The following is a 14,590-nucleotide window of genomic DNA, read 5'->3' as shown; positions in this document are numbered from 1 at the left end:
CAATAAATATTGGTTTCTCCTTCCCATATCCCCCCTTCCATAACCAAATGGAAGGCAAATTGCATTGTTGGCCCTGGTTCAGAGGGTTTTAAAATTTAGAGCTCCTATGATGAGTCTCCTTAAAGGCTGCTGGGTTGAGCCCAGCAACTTTTTAAACATCTTGAGTCCAGCCTTTAATGTCTCCATTGCCATATGTGGCAAGGAGTCAAAAAGCAGAAAGGGAAGTGCCCCAGGTTCCAGAACCAAGTTGCCAGGCTCTGGCAAAAATCAACATGTAGACAACTTTCATATTCTATCTTGTAACAGAAAACATTAATATTCTCCCTCCTGCTGGCCGAGGACCTTTCATCTGAGTATACCTCCTTGCCTTTCCACTCTCCCTCACTCATTGCTCCTCAGGAAAGGAGGAATAAATTACCCAATTGGTAAATTTGAAAGCAGGACCTCTCAAGGGGTGTGTGCAGCTCAGCCCTTCTTCCGTTCTGCTATCTTTCCAAAACAGGCACCACTGGGTAAGGCCCGTAGTATTCAGCCATCGTTGTCACTGAGTTTTTCTGAGGGACAGTGTTAGGATCCAAAAGGGAAGCCATGTTGCCCCAAACCAGCTTTACCACTAATAAGGGTAGTAATTTGTCTCTAGTTGCCTAATTCCTGGATCTGTCTCTCAGTTGATTATGAACTTGGGTGGGGGAAGAAGGGTGCCATTTATTGGGTTCCCTCAAAACCCACCCACCCATCTGCCCACTCTTCCATGCACACTCAAACACAGACAGGCACCAGAGACCTCAGCATGTTCAGTGGCATGACCATGGTCCCCCTTGTGGACCATAGCCCACATGTCCCTCAATTTGCATTTTCCCACCTGTCCTGAGCTTCTCACACTGACATTACCACCACCAAACTTTCACACCAGAAAGAGTGTCAGACACACTATGATGCGTTTTCCTGCCTTTCTCCTGGAGGGCAAGCACCAGCTTTGTGTTTCTTTTGTGTGCTCCCCTAGGACCCAGCACAGTTCTGAGCATGTGGAACTCTGATAAAGAATTAGGACACCTAAGTTCAAGCCCCACTCTGCCCCTTCCTCACCATGTAACTTCATACACATCACTTCACCAGCTTGGATCACTGTTTCCTTATCTTGTTTGTTAAGTGACATTAAATTAGATTTAAAATGAGCAATAAGTTGGACCTTTCTTCAGTGTGGTAAAAGTGGTCAAGATCTCTAAATCTTGTTTACATTTTTGGCAAACATAGCTGTATATGTTTCAGATGTGCTTATGATGTCATCCCATTTAGAATGTAAACTCCAAGAGTCCTACTATTTCCCACAAAGGATCAAATAAATGACTTGCAACCCAGGAATTCACAGAAAATCAGATTTACTACCAAATTCCTATTTAAATGTAGCAGAAATTTTCCAGATTATGCCCAGTACTTTACTATAGGATTTAACAAAATTTTATAATAGAACTACCAGAGCACTGAATGTAAAGCTATGCCACACATGGTTTTCTTAAGCAGAGGCTAGCAAACTATGACCCACAGGCCAAATACAGCCCAATACCTGTTTTTGTAAATAAAGTTTTATTGGAACATTACCTCACTCATTTGTCTACATAATTGTCTGTGCTGTTTTCATGCTACAAGAGCAGAGCTGAGTAGTTGTGACAGAGACTGTATTACTACAAAGCCTAAAACAGCTACTATCTGGCTTTTCTACAGAAAAATGTTTGCTGACCCCCATTTTAATTGATCCAAATTATGCCTCATGAATATCCTTAACACATGAATAAGTGACCACAAGAATTCAGTTTATTCTGCCTGGGACTTCCTTCTCAGTGTGTAAGAGGAGAGATTTTTCTAGGTGGTTTCCAATGTCCGTATTAATCATCCTCCTGATTCTCAGCCAATGAATAATTTCCTTCATGAGGTTTTATTACTTCTGAATATTTGACACATCTGCAGGTCTTATAAGATTGGAGAAGCATTGACACGGCACATGATGAGACTCAAGTTCCAGTGCCCTCTTTGACCCAATTGTCTTAACTTTGTGGTGCTCTGCTTCTATAAAATGAGGAGGCTAGACAGATGTGACGTTTCCTTAAAATAGAGAATTATGATCCAGTGTGTGAAGTGCCTCATGGAAGGCCACGCTGGCTGCTATGAAAACCACACCTTGACTTACAAAAGGAGAAAGGACACAGAGAAGCCTTGGAGGAAGTGATGCCCGATCTGAGTCTTGAAGGATGGGGAAGAATTCATGGTGCTGGAGAATGAACTGAGCAATCGAGCAAAAAGGCCTCTTATTGAGAGATTCGTTTAAGATGGCGGAGTAGAAGGACGTAGGTGCACTCCCTCTTGGGAGAGCACTGGAATCACAACTAACTTCTGAGCAATCATTGACACGAAGACACTGGAACTCACCAAAAAAGATACCCCACATCCAAAGACAAAGGAGAAGCCACAATGAGATGGTAGGAGGGGCGCAATCACAACAAAATCAAATCCCATAACGGCTGGGTGGGTGACTCACAAACTGGAGAACACTTATACCACAGAAGTCCACCCACTGGAGTGAAGGTTCTGAGCCCCACGTCAGGCCAGTTCCAACCTGGGGGTCCAGCAACAGGAGGAGGAATTCCTAGAGAATCAGACTTTGAAGGCTAGTGGGATTTGATTGCAGGACTTTGACAGGACTGGGGAAAACACAGACTGCACTCTTGGAGGGCATACACAAAGTAGTGTGCGCATCGGAACCCAGGGGAAGGAGCAGTGACCCCATAGGAGACTGAACCAGACCTACCTGCAAGTGTTGCAGGGTCTCCTGCAGAGGCGGGGGGTGGCTGTGGCTCACCCTGGGGACAAGGACACTGGCAGCAGAAGTTCTGGGAAGTACTCCTTCGTGTGAGCCCTCCCAGAGTCTGCCATTAGCCCCCCCAAAGAGCCCAGGTAGGCTCCAGTGTTGGGTTGCCTCAGGCCAAACAACCAACAGGGAGGGAACCCAGCCCCACCCATCAGCAGTCAAGCAGATTAAAGTTTTCCTGAGCTCTGCCCACCAGAGCAACACCCAGCTCTACCTACCACCAGTCCCTCCCATCAGGAAACCTGCACAAGCCTCTTAGATAGCCTCATCCACTAGAGGACAGACAGCAGAAGCAAGAACTACAATCCTACAGCCTGTGGAACAAAAACAACATTCACAGAAAGATAGACAAGATGAAAAGGCAGAGGGCTACATACCACATGAAGGAACAAGCTAAAACCCCAGAAAAACAACTAAATGAAGTAGAGATAGGCAACCTTCCAGAAAAGAATTCAGAATAATGATAGTGAAGATGATCCAGGACCTCGGAAAAACAATAGAGGCAAAGATGGAGAAGATGCAAGAAATGTTTAACAAAGACCTAGAAGAATTAAAGAACAAACAAACAGAGATGAACAATACAATAACTGAAATGAAAACTACACTAGAAGGAATCAATAGCAGAATAACTGAGGCAGAAGAAAGGAAAAGTGACCTGGAAGAGAGAATGGTAGAATTCACTGCTGCAGAACAGAATAACGAAAAAAGAATGAAAAGAAGTGAAGACAGCCTAAGAGACCTCTGGGACAACATTAAATGCAAAAACATTCACATTATAGGGGTCCCGGAAGGAGAAGAGAGAAACAAAGGACCCGAGAAAATATTTGAAGAGATTATAGTCGAAAACTTCCCTAACATGGGAAAGGAAATAGCCACCCAAGTCCAGGAAGCGCAGTGAGTCCCATACAGGATAAACCCAAGGAGAAACACACCAAGACACATAGTAATCAATTTGGCAAAAATTAAAGACAAAGAAAAATTATTGAAAGCAGCAAGGGAAAAACGACAAATAACATACAAGGGAACTCCCATAAGGTTAACAGCTGATTTCTCAGCAGAAACTCTACAAGCCAGAAGGGAGTAGCATGATACACTTAAAGTGATGAAAGGGAAGAACCTATAACCAAGAATACTCTACCCAGCAAGGATCTCATTCAGATTCGATGGAGAAATCAAAAGCTTTACAGACAAGCAAAAGCTAAGAGAAATCAGCACCACCAAACCAGCTCCACAACAAATGCTAAAGGAACTTCTCTAAGTGGGAAACACAAGGGAAGAAAAGGACCTACAAAAACAAACCCAAAACAATTAAGAAAATGGTCATAGGAACATACATATTGATAATTACCTTAAACGTGAATGGAAAAATGCTCCAACCAAATGACACAGGCTGGCTGAATGGATACAAAAACAAGACCCATATATATGCTGTCTACAAGAGACCCACTTCAGACCTAGGGACACATACAGACTGAAAGTGAGGGGATGGAAAAAGATATTCCATGCAAATGGAAATCAAAAGAAAGCTGGAGTAGCAATACTTATATCAGATAAAATAGACTTTAAAATAAAGAACGTTACAAGAGACAAGGAAGTACACTACATAATGATCAAGTGATCAATCCAAGAAGAAGGTTTAACAATTATAAACATATGAGCACATCAATACATAAGGCAACTGCTAACAGCTGTAAAAGAAGAAATCGACAGTAACACAATAATAGTGGGGGACTTTAACACCTCACTTACACCAATGGACAGATGATCCAAAATGAAAATAAGTAAGGAAACAGAAGCTTTAAATGACACAACAGACCAGATAGATTTAATATTTATAGGACATTCCATCCAAAAACAGCAGATTACACTTTCTTCTCAAGTGTGCACGGAACATTCTCCAGGATTGATTACATCTTGGTTCACAAATCAAGCCTCAGTAACTTGAAGAAAATTGAAATCACATCGAGCATCTTTTCTGACCACAACACTATGAGATTAGAATGAATTACAGGGGAAAAAAACGTAAAAACAAAAACACATGGAGGCTAAACACTACGTTACTAAATAACCAAGAGATCACTACAGAAATCAAAGAGGAAATCAAAAAATACCTAGAGACAAATGACAATGAATACACGACAATCCAAAACCTATGGGATGCAGCAAAAGTAGTTCTAAAGGGAAGTTTATAGCTCTACAAGCCTACCTCAAGAAACAAGAAAAATATCAAATAAATAATCTAACCTTACACCTAAAGGAATTAGAGAAAGAACAAAGAAAACCCAAAGTTAGCAGAAGGAAAGAAATCATAAAGATCAGAGCAGAAATAAATGAAATAGAAACAAAGAGAACAATAGCAAAGATCAATAAAACTAAAAGCTGGTTCATTGAGAAGATAAACCAAATTGATAAACCATTAGCCAGATTCATCAAGAAAAAGAGGGAGAGGACACAAATCAATAAAATTAGAAATGAAAAAGGAGAATTACAACAGACACCACAGAAATACAAAGCATCCTAAGAGACTACTACAAGCAACTCTATGCAAATAAAATGGACAACCTGGAAGAAATGGACAAAGTCTTAGAAAGGTATAACCTTCCAAGACTGAACCAGGAAGAAATACAAATTATGAACAGACCAATCACGAGTAATGAAATTCAAACTGTGATTAAAAACCTTCCAAAAAACAAAAGTCCATGACCCGATAGCTTCACAGGTGAATTCTATCAAACATTTAGAGAAGAGCTAACACCCATCCTTCTCTAACACTTCCAAAAAATTGCAGAGGAAGGAACACTCCCAAACCCATTGTATGAAGCCACCATTACCCTGATACCAAAACCAGACAAAAATAGTACAAAAAAAGAAAATTACAAACCAATATCACTGAGTGATGAATACAGATGCAAAAATCATCAACGAAATACTAGCAAACAGAATCCAACAACACATTCAAAGGATCATACACCACGATTAAGTGGGTTTTATCCCAGGGATGCAAGGATTCTTCAATATACTCAAATCAATCAATGTGATACACCATATTAACAAATTGAAGAATAAAAACCATATGATCAACTCAATAAATGCAGAAAAAGCTTTTGACAAAATTCAACACCCATTTATGATAAAAACTCTCCAGAGAGTGGGCACAGAAGGAACCTACCTCAGCATATTAAAGGCCATATATGACAAACCCACAACAAACATTATTCTCAATGGTGAAAAACTGAAAGCATTTCCTCTAAGATCAGGAACAAGACAAGGATGTGCACTCTTGCCACTATTATTCAACATAGTTTTGGAAGTCCTAGCCACGTCAATCAGAGGAGAAAAAGAAATAAATTAATACAAATTGGAAAAGAAGTAAAACTGTTACTGTTTGCAGATGACATGATACTATACATAGAGAATCCTAACGATGCTACCAGAAAACTACTAGAGCTAATCAATGAATTTGGTAAAGTTGCAGGATACAAAATTAATGCGCAGAAATCCCTTGCATTCCTATATACTAATAATGAAAAATCTGAAAGAGATACTAAGGAAACACTCCCATTTACCATTGCAACAGAGTAAAATACCTAGGAACAAACCTACCTAGGGAGACAGAATACCTGTATACAGAAAACTATAAGACACTGTTGAAATAAATTAAAGATGATAGAAACAGATGGAGAGAATATACCATGTTCTTGGATTGGAAGAATCAATATTGTGAAACTGACTATACTATCCAAAGGAATCTACAGATTCAATGCAATCCCTATCAAATTACCAAAGGCATATTTTACAGAACTAGAACAAAAAAATCTTAAAATTTGTACGTAGACACAAAAGACCCCAAATAGCCAATGCGGTCTTGAGGGAAAAAAATGGAGCTGGAGGAATCAGACTATAGCCTGACTTCAGAGTATACTGCAAAGCTACAGTAATCAAGACAACATGGTACACAACACAAAAAACAGAAATATAGATCAATGGAACAGGATAGAAAGCCCAGAGATAAACCCACACACCTATGGTCAACTAATCTATGACAAAGGAGGCAAGGATATACAATGGACAAAAGACAGTCTCTTCAATAAGTGGTGCAGGGAAAACTGGACAGCTACATGTAAAAGAATGAAATTAGAACACTCTCTAACATCATACACAAAAATAAACTCAAAATGGATTAGAGACCTAAATGTAAGATCAGACACTATAAAACTCTTAGAGGAAAATATAGGAAGAACACTCTTTGACATAAATTACAGCAAGGTCTTTTTTGATCCGCCTCCTAGAGTAATGGAAATAAAAACAAAAATAAACAAATGGGACCTAATGAAACTTAAAAGCTTTTATAAAGCAAAGGAAACTACAAACAAGACGAAAAGACAACCCTCAGAATGGGAGAAAATATTTGCAAGTGAATCATCGGACAAAGGATTAATCTCCAAAATATATAAACAGCTCATGCAGCTCAATATTAAGAAAACAAACAACCCAATCAAAAAATGGGCAGAAGACCTAAATAGACATTTCTCCAAAGAAGACATACAGATGGGCAAGAAGCACATGAAAAGCTGCTCAACATCACTAATTATTAGAGAAATGCAAATCAAAACTACGAGTTTTCACCTCACACCCGTTAGAATGGGCGTCATCAGAAAATTTACATACAACAAATGCTGGAGAGGGTGTGGAGAAAAGGGAACCCTCTTGTACTGTTGGCAGGCATGTAAATTGATACAGCCAGTATGTAGAACAGTATGGATGTTCCTTAAATGACTAAAAATAGAAGTACCATATCACCCAGCAAACCCACTACTGGGCATATACTCAAGAGAAAACCATAATTCAAAAAGACACATGCACACCAATATTCACTGCAGCACCATGTACAACAGCCAGGTCATGGAAGCAACCTAAATGCCCATCAACGGACAAATGGATAAAGAAGTTGTGGGGGCTTCCCTGGTGGCGCAGTGGTTGAGAGTCCACCTGCCGATGCAGGGGACACGGGTTCATGCCCTGGTCTGGGAAGATCCCACATGCTGCAGAGCGGCTAGGCCCGTGAGCCATGGCTGCTGAGCCTGTGTGTCCAGAGCCTGTGCTCCACAACAGGAGAGGCCACAACAGTGAGAGGCCCGCATACCGCAAAAAAAAAAAAAAAAAAAAAGATGTGGTACATATATACAATGGAATATTACTCAGCCATAAAAAGGAACGAAATAGGCTCATTTTGTAGAGACGTGGATGCATCTAGAGACTGTCATACAGAGTGAAGTACGTCAAAAAGAGAAAAACAAATATCATATATTAACGCATATATGTGAAACCTAGAAAAATGGTACAGACGAACCTGTTTCCAGGGCAGAAATAGAGACACAGATGTAGAGAACAAATGTATGGACACAAAGGGGGAAAAGTGGTGGGGGGGCGGGGTGTGGTGTGATGAACTGGGAGATTGCGATTGACATATATACACTGATATGTATAAAATGGATAACTAATAATAACCTGCTGTATAAAAAAATAAATAAAATTCAAAGAAAGAAAAAAAAGACCTCCCATTTAATCCATCATTTTATTAGGCTGAATAGAAAATGTCATTATTTTCAGCATCTAAACCCCAGGAAAGTTCTTTCCAAATTCAAACAGACTCTAATGTGTGCATTGCCCTCTGCTTCTGCATGTGCATCAAGGAAGGTCACACTGCCAGCAACTTTTTACAGAATAGTCACCTTTATTTGAAAACAGTTTTCTTTTTCATCTAAATACCAAGGTCACACCCAAGTCTTGAAAAAACATAAGCTCCCACAGGCATAGGTGTTGTGATGACCATTGCGTGAGACACCAAGGCATCTTGAGAAAATGATGAATCAGAGAGTGGGGGGAAAGGATCATTCCAGGCCGTAGTCAAGGTCAACAAGAGGTGAGATAACTCTGACTTCAAACAACTCTAGATGTGGGATTAGGCAACATGCTTACACAGCAGTCATTTTCATGTAGCTAAACCAACCAAATATCCACAACAATAGATTCTGAAGGGAAGAGAATGATCTGAGTTGACCTAGCCATGCAATCTCAGCAATGATTCCTAAGTAATTGCTAGCCCTCCCACAATTCTGACTGCCTGTACTGATGTCAGAAGTAGAGTTCATTCATGCATTCAACAAATTTTAGTGAGTACCAAATATGTACTGGCACTTTTCTATACACTGAGGACACAGCCATGAACAAATGAGATAAAAATCCTTGCCCTTGTGGGACTCACATTCTAGCATGTCACCCTTGTATGGAGAAAAGTGCAGAGTTTCACCTTCTATCCAATGGGACATATTGCTTTTCTGAATAGCCCCCAAGGGACATTTTGCAAAAGAGTCTAAGCCACAGCTGAGCCAGCTTTCTCCTGAACCCCTGTTCTTCCATCGTATTCTCTGTGTCATAGCTACGCACGGCACAGGGTAAAGCCAAGGCAGCCTGGAGCTTTTTCCTTAATGTGCCCTCACTATCAAGCCTAATGACTCCTAAAACCTCAAGGCAAAAATGCTCATAACTTTGAACCACTTCTGGGAATCTTGGCTAAGAGAATAGTGATGACTTCTGAAAAAAATTTAGGTGCAAAAATGTACATCATAACCTTATTTAGCCAAAATAAAAAGACAAATTAAATGTCCAATTTAATATAAATTATGTTTTTAAAATATTAAAATTATCAAAAAACTATAGATTAATGGATAAATTATTGCTTTTAGATGAAATAACAAGCAGCCACTAAGATGATATTTACTAAGATTCTATGATAATGTGGAAAAATATTTATTATAGACAGTAATCAAGCAGAACTAAAACCTACATATATTCAATATAGCAAGCATGTATAAAAATTGACCAAGAAAAATTAGAACCTTGATGGAGGGAGACGCAAGAGGGAAGAGATATGGGAACATATGTATATGTATAACTGATTCACTTTGTTATAAAGCAGAAACTAACACACCATTGTAAAGCAATTATACCCCAATAAAGATAAAAAAAAAAAAAGAACCTTGATGGAAATGTTCCAAAACATTAACAATTAATGTACTTAAGTGTTGAAATTATGGGAATTTTTCTACTTTTGTACTTTTCATTTTTTCTTTAGTAAACATTATTTTTATAATTAAAAAATAATTTTAAGCCTAAATATAGTTTTTAAAAGGCAAGAACAAGGCAGCAAGAACAAATATAAAACAGTTTATCATGGTAGCTAACAGCCTAAGATCTGGATTCAGATTCCCTGGATCTGAACCCTGGCTCCCTGGTTACTTTGTGACCTTGGGCAAGTTATTTAAGCTTTTCTCACCCCAGTTTCCCACCTGCAAAATGGGGGTGATAATAGTGCTTCCTCAATGGGCTGGTATGAGGATTAGTAGATAACTCACATAGTGTTTAGCACAGAGCGTAACCCCTTGTAAGCACTCAAAATGATAATAGATTCAACAGTCCAGTGGCCACAAAGAAAGAGTTCACACAAAGGGAATGGTGGACAAACATCACATCTTCATTCCTTAGGGACAACTCACTCACCCTGAGTTGTGTTTTCTGTGGGGAATTTTCCCTCAGGCAGAATCAATCCCCAAATCCTCTAAATTTTACATTTTAAATTTTCCCCTGAAGAAGGTGAACAGTATGTTGATATTCATTTTATGAGTAATTACTTCCTTGGTTTTTTAAATGTACTTGTCATAATTTACTAAGGCAAAGTACCTTTTGGCTTTAAAAACAAGTCTAAAACTTATGTTAATAGGAGTGTCAGAAAGCACTAATCAATACTGTAAGATGAAATGAACTCATAAAAATATTGTTTATGGTGCTAATAGACAGTAGTTTTAGAAGTTAAAAGTAATTGCCTGATAAAATCTCATTTTTCTGTCAAATGTCTTTTCCAAAAACAGTGAAATCAAAAGCTGGTCTCTTATCTCCTACACCCAACATCCTTCTTTCTGTGCAAATTAAACCACCTAAATCTGGATAAAATAAAATGGTTAGTAAATAGCTCCAGAAAGGACACCCATTTATGAAATGGTTGCTTGGCAATAATTATTAAAAGAGTGAGAATCCAGTTAAAATTGCATAAGTATTAAATCTTGACCACTAAAAAAGATCCAGAAGATAAGAAGGGATTATATGGAAAGAGAGGTTAAAACTTGTTTCTCTACACTTCCTTTTCCCAAAATGAGGCATCACTTTTCCCTTATGATCCTTATGAGAGAGGATCATGCCTTTCAGCTTCCAGAGGAATTCTTTACCCTAATTTCTAATCTAGATTTCCTTGATTTTTTTTACCCCATAAATTCTCTACGCAAAATAAGGCTGTGCCTCTGTTCCAGTTCTTGATTTGGTTTGGCAACTTTTCTCTGTCCATGGATCCTGTTTTCTCCTTGCAGAGTATCCGCCTGCTTAACATGGTGGGAAAGTCTTAAACCATGGAGTTTCACAGGCTTAGATTTGAATTTGGCTGGGCACTAGCTGTATCATCTTCATTCAGTCACTTAACCTTACACAGCCTCAGTTCCTTTGTCTATAAAGTGGGCACAGTAAATACATATCTCACAAGGTTACTATGGGGCTACATGGGACGACAGACGGTAAATGACTAGGCATGGTAGGCAACTGAATCTTAAGCTCTTCTCTTCTCCTAGGAGTCTCTTTTGAACATCTATTCTCCGAATCTTGAAAGCCCTTGGTTTCTTTCCTGTCTTTCCTTCTCAGAGCAGAAGGTAAAGTTCTCCTGAATTTGGGACTTTTAATTCAGAACATTTGAGCTCTAAGTTAACTTCAACCCATCCACACTTTAGTGCCAGCGGAACTTGCAACGAGTTGGTGGTGAGTGCGGTCCCTTTTCGGTGGTTCCTGAGAAGTGGGACTCTGCTCAGGTCAGTGGGTTCCCATCACGTTCTCTTTCTCACCGTTAAGTCCAGGGTCTGGGTCTGCCCATCTCCCTGCGGAGATACGTTGATCCAGTCCCTCTGAGCCGAGTTTCCTTCGGGAGATGCCAATACTTAGACTCCCTCAAGATCTCAGAACCAGCCCGCCCCCACCCTGCAAAGGAAAGGTGAAGGAAGAACGAGAAGGGGTGGTGGGCAAGACGCCACAGGTGACGCGGGACGGCGCGGAGTTGGAGAGGTAACTGTCTGAGCCAAGAGCTCTGCCCAGCTTGAGCTTTCCAGCTTGCCTCCCGCCCCGCTCCACCGCTTTCCCCGGAGCAGGCCAAGGATTCGAAGCGGACCCGAGACGCGCGCGGGGCCGTGGAGAGTGAAGGAGGCGTCTGCCCGCGATCGCTCCTCCACTAGCCCGCGTCTGGCCCGCAGCCCCGGCCCGGCCAGGTGCTCCCCTCGCGCGGCACTCCGCGTTCCTTGCAGCGGCTCGCGCCGCGCGCTGCGCTCCTGGACGCCGGGAGCCTGACAGTGCGCTGCGCTCCGCACCCTCAAGGGAAAACGCTATGCTACCTGTGGAAGTAATGTGCGCAGAAGAGGCCCAGAAGCACAGTCGCAGGCTGGCCGAAGAGAGAGCAGGGCTGCCCGGCGAGGATCCCCGCGGGCACCGCGAAGGAGGGCAGCTCCTGCAGGAACCAGGCGGCGCGGGCGGACAGGCGGGTAGCCACGGGCATTCGGCTCTCCGTGTACTTCCCGTAGCCGGCGGGCTCCGCGAGGCACAGAACCAGTGCCCCCAGGACAGCCAAAGTGGCGCTGCCTGCCAGCACCGGACTCTCCTGGCAGCGAACGGACATTGCGCCCTGTTCCCCGCTGGTGGCCGCTGCCAGCGCAGAAGAGAGCGCAGCCCTCGCCGCCCCTTTATGGAGAGCTAGACGCCACCCCGTGTCCGCCCCTTCGGCCTTGGCTCCCGCCCCTCTATCCTACCTCCCATCTCAGAGTGGCCAGCCCTGGCTAGGCTCAGCAGCGATGCCCCTTTCGCAGGGCTGGCACTTCGGAAAGCAGCCAGGCGGAGAGTGGATAAAGGCTTTCGTGGAGCCAACTTAGTGTCCTGCGCCCTTCCTTTAGCCCATATTCGCGCCGTCGCCCGCGCGTCCGCCCCTCTCCACATCCTGCCACTGTTCTCTCCTTCTAACTACCCTTCGAAGATTTGTTCTTCACCCATCAACCTCTGATGCTGCAACTTCTGGGACTAGGAAATAGAAAACTACAGGTACGACTTAGCCAGGGTAGTTCTTCCGCTCTAACACACACCCTCTGTGGTGGCCACGCAGTTCCCACCCTCTGACCATCCGCAGCCAGAATCTCCCCAACCCCTCCGGTTCCCTGTGCTCCTTCACTCTCCGCCAGCTTCCACTCAACCCTGAATCCTTCCTTCGACTCTGGGCCCAGCCTCCAGCCACTTCCCGCGTCCCCCAGGCCTTCTGCGCTGGGGCGCCGCTCTCCTTGGCCACTTTCGTCATTAGTAGCCCCTCCACACCACCTCGCCCCCAGGCAGGTACCAGCCTCTCCCCACCCTTATTTCCTCTGCTTTCTCTCTGCTTTGAAGAGACAGCCGACTGAGCGTGGGCGTGGAAGCACGGATTTCGACCCTGAGTAGTGATCCTGTCTGTCTGCCCTAGCCTCTCCTCTTCCCGAGCTGGTCCAGATTCAGGCTCATGTCTAGGGCTTCAGCCGCGGGACACCCTCTCCCATCTCCTGGAGCGGATGAATCGAGTCCCATATGATGTTGCCCTTTGAAGTGCAGCTGGGCTCTAGAACACCTAAGACGCGGTTCTTTCTCTCTCCCTTCTGTTTGCTGCCCTCCTGTCATTCTTCACCCCCTCGTTCATTATCTGTTTCCTCTTCCCTTCTCTGATTCAGTATCCGGACTTGCTTAACTGCCTTCTTCATATATTTTGCACCCCTTTTTCCCTCTTCTTTCTTTAATCCAGTTTTCTCCTCCCAGGTTGGCCTCCTCTTCCCACCTGCTGTTTGCCTCCTCATCTTCTTGTCCCACCTCCCTTGATTGCTTCATCCCTGTTAATTCTCTTCTCTTGTCCCTACTTCAGGCTCCACCCATCTTTCCCTTGCTCTCCCTCCCCTTTCTTGGGCGCTTTCTTCATCCTTCGCCCTTTGTTCCCACTAACTGCCGCTCAGGAGCCCCACTCAGTATTACTCCATCCACTCCTGCCCTGTCCTACCAGCTATTCCAATGAAAGGTACATAGTGTTTCACCTGCCCAGTGTGAGATTGTTTCCTGATTCCTGGGACACGGTGGTGTATGGTGATGCCCTCTGCTTGCTGAAGAGGTATTCACCACTTTCCTGTTGGGTTAAAAATTAAATTGTAAATAGGCTTCAGTTTTCAGTTGACCACCCTGTAGGAACCACCCATATTGGCTGAAGCACTCTCCATGGAGTGGCCAGGCTCAGCTCTCACAGATACCTAGAGCCGCATTTGCACTGGCTTTCCAGATCCAGTTCCAGATTCCTTATTTACCACTTGATAGTTGAGAACACCCAAATCTAGACCTCCAGCAAAGACTGGAGCTTCTCATCTGCATTTCCTCCCTGCTGGACAACTCTACTTGGATGTCCTTCAGAGACCTCAAATTCAACCCTACCCAAAACTAAACCCATTTATCTTCCCCTCCACTCTCCTCCACCCACACCCAGATCCTCCCTGTGTGTTCTTGGTTACCTCTTCTCTGTCCGAAATAGCCATAGCCTCCCTGGGAGGCTGGCTTGCAGACTCAGGAAATTCTAGATTTCTTTTTTTT

The 14,590-nt window shown here is 42.9% G+C and overlaps 1 protein-coding gene across 1 annotated transcript in view; it reads right to left on the bottom strand.

Annotated features, from left to right (window-relative positions):
* The window catches only part of SRD5A2 (steroid 5 alpha-reductase 2), a 56,230-nt gene extending 43,604 nt beyond the window's left edge, over positions 1-12,626 (bottom strand). The window contains exon 1 of the mRNA XM_030858011.2: positions 12,346-12,626. Coding sequence (XP_030713871.1) covers positions 12,346-12,626 — 281 coding nt within the window. The remainder of the gene's footprint in view (positions 1-12,345) is intronic.
* Between the last annotated feature and the right edge of the window lie 1,964 nt (positions 12,627-14,590).

This window comes from Globicephala melas, chromosome 12 (assembly GCF_963455315.2).
Source record: "Globicephala melas chromosome 12, mGloMel1.2, whole genome shotgun sequence".
NCBI classification, from domain to species: Eukaryota; Metazoa; Chordata; class Mammalia; order Artiodactyla; family Delphinidae; genus Globicephala; species Globicephala melas.
The sequence above is the reverse complement of the archived record's forward strand: the minus strand, read 5'-3'. Positions and strand labels throughout refer to the sequence as shown.